At 41.3% G+C, this 4,994-nt stretch overlaps 1 protein-coding gene across 1 annotated transcript; it reads right to left on the reverse strand.

The window, feature by feature from the left end:
- Positions 1–1,129: 1,129 nt before the first annotated feature.
- Positions 1,130–4,546, reverse strand: LOC133155862 (uncharacterized). Its single transcript, XM_061281473.1, has 8 exons — positions 4,379–4,546; positions 4,186–4,298; positions 3,780–3,951; positions 3,592–3,692; positions 2,694–2,880; positions 2,483–2,595; positions 1,500–1,671; positions 1,130–1,253 (listed from the first exon to the last, which is right to left on the reverse strand). The coding sequence occupies exons 4-8, from the start codon at positions 3,620–3,622 to the stop codon at positions 1,139–1,141; spliced, it is 618 nt and encodes a 205-aa protein (XP_061137457.1). The 5' UTR covers positions 3,623–3,692; positions 3,780–3,951; positions 4,186–4,298; positions 4,379–4,546; the 3' UTR covers positions 1,130–1,138.
- Between the last annotated feature and the right edge of the window lie 448 nt (positions 4,547–4,994).

Raw genomic sequence — 4,994 nt, forward strand, 5'->3', positions numbered from 1 at the left:
TCAAATTGTTGTTTACAATTTTATGGGACTGTGGAATAATTTGAACTGCAACTGACGATGAGTCCGACGTCAGCGGCGCGGCGTACATTGTTTACTTAAAGGACGAACAATTTGATCAAGGGATTTAATAATTTGGAGTGACACGGATGCTTTCATACAGGTGTTATTTATGTTATAGTTATTTGGATAACTGTTAATGTTACGTCAGGCCCGTTCTCAGCTCCTCGTTTGTGTTTATGTCACATTAGCATACCGTGTTGTTTAGCCTGTTGTTGCTTGTTCATGTCTGTTCTTGGTGTTGGATTTTGTCAAATAAATTTCCCCCAAAATGCGACTTATACTCCGGTGCGACTTATATATGTTTTTTTTTCATCGTATTGTGTATTTTATGGCTGATGCGATTCATATTCCGGAGCAACTTTTAGTCCGAAAAATACGTTATATTGTTGTGGTTGCTTGTTGTTACACTAGAGTGGCTCAAACTGCGGTGGACAGTCATGTTGTTTGTTTAAAGCACTTTTGTCCAATACAGATGATTTTGATTAGCCTGTCCATTTATAACTACTTTCCATCACTTTTTTTCAGTGTTTAGAAACAGAAAAGTGGTCCTTTCACAGTACAGATTTTGTAAGTTTGATCCCAGCACCTGTAACCATATCATATTATCTTTGAGTGAGATACTGATGCTGCGTCATCAGTAAGTAGATGAAGTGTAAGAGTGCCTTGTGGGTGGGAAAGCTTTGTAGTATAAGAGAAAGCCCATTTACCAAACCCATAATAAAGCAAATGGTAAAACAAACTTCACTCCCAGTGCCTGACTGTGTTGGAATTCACATACCCAGCCAGTCACTTAAACTGAGCTGGTAGAAGGATGACATCGGCATGCTGGCCTACCTCAAACAGAGGGGCTGCAAAATTTAGGCAAGGACTGGGGATTCAACTAATGTTTGTGCGACCTGAATGCCTCGGGCGACCGCAAGAATCAGCTGAGCCGGTGCAACCAGGAAATTGTCCGGATGTACGTGCATTTGCCCTTATTTTGTTGTGTCTGCAACCACGCAGTGCAAATCTCAATTGGCTTAAAAGGATAAATGAATCAATAACTTTTGATTGCTTTATTTTTTTTTATTTCACATGATTACTCCTTTGTTCTGCAGAAATCAACGGGACATATGAAACGAACTTTATAATCAGAGCACCGTCCATTCATCTGGTCAGAATTTCTACAGATGAGCCCAGTCTTGTTATCCACACTGCAGAGATGAAAGAATATTGTCACTGTCACGGGTACAAAAATCAGACATAAAAGGAGCTACAACAATCCAACCGTGGGGAACGATGGCTTCCAATTACCTTCAAGTCATTTCAGTGAAGGTATACATATATTGTGGGGAATGGATGTAATTGCACTGAATAGTAGTTTGTTTATGTACTGTGACAAGCAGACTCAACTTAGCTACACAAATGTACTACGTAATGGCAGTGGATCTAGTACTTACATGGCAATGGTGTCCCCTGTTGAAGTGGAAGGCTTTCCATCTACAGTTTGGGCCTCAATGGCAAGTGGAAGACGACACATTTCACCTGGGTTTTCAGCATAGATTTTATCAAGTAGCTCATAATCTCCAGTGCCACTGGGTTTGTCTCGATTAAACCACGATGTCTTGCACACTGAAATGAATGAGTCCAGAAGAAGGGAATCATTTCAATATGCAATTTGGAGTTTTCTTTGGAATCAATTTAGGCAAAGTGAAAGAACAACAAATACAAGGACACACAAGGAAAAACACACACACACACGCACGCACGCACACACACACGCACGCACGCACGCACGCACCAACGCACACACACACACACACACGCATATACACACACGCACACACACACACATCCTAGTTTGAAAAAGTGTCCTGGCTCTTGGTGTGTTCAGATGACTGAACTTGTTCTACTGAAAAGGTTGACGTTGAGAATTACTGTATTCAAAACAGAATTAAGGGACAAGTAGAGTGTGTAGGGAAACATGGTAAAAGGTCGGAAAAACTATAAACTGCAAAGACGAGCAAAGTCAAGAAAAAGAGAACATGGACGTGATGGAAATAAAATGTACCAGCAAAAATGTTTGCCCCAAAATTGCATTTGTGGATGGTTGTTTGTCTCTGTGTGCCCTGCGATTGGCTATCTATGTATTTTGATCCATCTCAGGGGTGGGACCATTTTGCCACTTGCTGTAGATGGAAAATGAATCGTTCAAGTAGTGACCAATCAACTTGAAAGCAAAATGACCATACTCAGTGATGTCATTTTCAGTCAACAGCAAGTGGCAAAATGGAAGTAGCTGGACTTCACATCCACCATATTAAAAGAAAATAGAATAGTAGTACCACAGAAAATATCGTAAAGAAAAACTTTAAGTTGACTTTTGCTTTAAACTCCTGAAAATAGGCTGAAATAAACTGTTGTGCATTATGCACTAGATTACCTTTATGTTCACAGAATTTAAGGGGGCACGAGAAACGAACTTCATAATCTGCACAAAACCCATGGTAAGGCTGGTCAACATTTCTACAAATAAATCCAGTGCGTGTGTCAGATCTGTTGAGACAATCGGCAGAAAATAATCACCTTCACTAAAGGGATGAAGTACCATCAATCGACATCAACATTGGTAGTTCATCTTATATCGTACTTACACTTGAATCACATTGCCTGTTGACTCAACACTGGCTCCTGATACGGTCCTGGCCTCAATTCCAATTGGATGTTTACATATCTTCCCTGGATTTTCTTTCTGCAGGTCGGAAAGAGTTTCATAGTCTCCAAAACCACCAGGGCTGTCTCGATTAATCCATGGAGTCCAGCATTCTGGAGCAGTCACAGCTGAATTTGTTGAAATGAAATTATGTTAGATGGTCAAAATTGCTATCTAGTATTCCACAACAATGTCCGTCCGTCCGTCCGTCCGTCCTTCCGTCCGTCCATCCATCCATCCATCCATCCATCCATCCATCCATCCATCCATCCATCCATCCATCCATCCATCCAGCCATCCAGCCATCCAGCCATTCATCCATCTATCCATCCATCTTCTATACTGCTTGTCCCCACAGAGATCAGGGGCATGCTGGAGCCTATCCCAGCAGTCATCGGGCAGTAGGCGGGGGACACCCTGACCTGGTTTCCAGCCAATCGCAGGGCTCACAGAGACGACTCACCATTCACACTCTCACTCACACCTCGGGACAATTTGGAGTGCTCATTCAGGCTACCGAGCGTGTTTTGGGGATGTGGGAGGAAACCGGAGTGCCCGGAGATAACCCTCGCGGGCACAGGGAGAACATGCAAATTCCACACAGGGAGGGTCGGTGGTGGAATTGAATCTGCACCCTCCTTACTGTGAGGCAAAAGTGCTAACCAGTGCCCCACTGAGCCGCCCTCCACATCAATGTATTTGTGAAATTGATAAAAGCATTCATACATGACTTGGCATATTTACTCATCAGTTAAACAACTTAGTTTGCTTGAAATACAGATTCTATAAAATTGCCCTTTTTATAGAAACCCAGTAAATGTGTTTTAGCCCAAGATTACCTGTTGGTTTGGAGAATTCAAGGGGGCACATGAAACGGACTTTATAGTTTGCACAAGGCTGGTCAGTGTTTTGACAAATAAATCCAGTGTGTGTGTCAGATCTGTTGAACCAACCATCAGAGGTCAGTCACTTTCACTGGAGGGCTATAGTGGGGGCATTCTATATTAACAGTTCAAGTTGTACTTACAGTTGAATGACATTGCCTGTTGATTCAAAACTGGCTCCAGGTGTCGTTAGAACCTCAATTCTACTTGGACGTTCACATATCTTCCCTGGATATTTTTTGTGCAATTCATAAAGAGTTTCATAGTCTCCAGTACCAGAAGGGTCGTCTCGATCAAACCATGGAGTCCAGCATTCTGGAGCAGTCATAAGAGCACATAGCAAGACTTGATGAAATACTATAATTGCGTTAACTAGTCAAAACTGCTATCAAGCACTCCACATCAATGTATTTGTGAAATTGATAGTCATTTATACATTGGTTGGCTTACTTTCTCTTTAGCTGAACAACTTAGTTTGCTTGAAATACACATTCTATGTAATTACCCTTGTTACAGAAACCCGGTGAATGTGTTTTAGCGCAAGTTTACCTGCTGGTTTGCAAAATTCGAGGGGGCACAAGAAACGAACTTTATAATCTTGACAAGGCCAATTGTGTGGCTGGTCAGCGTTACGACAAATAAATCCAATGTGTGTGTCAGATCTGTTGAAACAACAATCAGAAATCAGTCACTTTTACTGGAGGGAGGAAGGGGGGATTCTACATCATCATGTTTGACTTACACTTGAATCACATTGGCTGTTGACCCAACACTTTCTCCTAATATGGTTCTAACTTCAATTCCTTTTGGATGTTCACATATCTTCCCTGGATATTCTTTGTACAATTCATAAAGAATTTCATAGTCTCCAGTACCAGAAGGGTCGTCTCGATCAAACCATGAAGTCCAGCATTCTAGACAGATCACATGCAGATCACAGATCACAATTCATCTTGTAATCCTAATGCAACACTTGTATGGCAGTGACTATTACTGGTAAAGCAAATACGAATTTCATTCCAAACACTATTGTACATTGGGAGTCTGAAGATGTTATGATGTGAATCACATTTGGCCAATATGAAAAAATAACTATATATAATCAGATCTATAAGCAGGTTTAGCTTGTACAATAGGAGTTACCGTACTTTTTGGACTAAATGTCGCTCCGGAATATAGGTCGCATCGGCCATAATATGCGCAATAAAGTGAAAAAAACAAACATATGTAAGTCGCTCCGGTGTATAAATCGCATTTTGGGGGAAATCTATTCGACAAAATCCAACACCAAGAAGAGACATGAACGAGCAACAACAGGCTAAACGATACAGTATGCTAACATGACATACGGTATGCTA

The sequence above is a fragment of the Syngnathus typhle genome, linkage group LG6 (assembly GCF_033458585.1).
Source record: "Syngnathus typhle isolate RoL2023-S1 ecotype Sweden linkage group LG6, RoL_Styp_1.0, whole genome shotgun sequence".
In the NCBI taxonomy this organism is placed as follows: Eukaryota; Metazoa; Chordata; class Actinopteri; order Syngnathiformes; family Syngnathidae; genus Syngnathus; species Syngnathus typhle.

Bases quoted from the DNA above. Each gene is read 5' to 3' on its own strand.
- LOC133155862 (XM_061281473.1), bottom strand. From the start codon at position 3,622: ATGTGCCCCCTTGAATTCTCCAAACCAACAG. The intron at 2,881-3,591 runs GTAATCTTGGGC...CAACAAATTCAG, and splicing joins TGAATTCTCCAAACCAACAG to CTGTGACTGCTCCAGAATGC. The intron at 1,254-1,499 runs GTAAGTACTAGA...TCATCTCTGCAG, and splicing joins ACAGGGGACACCATTGCCAT to TGTGGATAACAAGACTGGGC.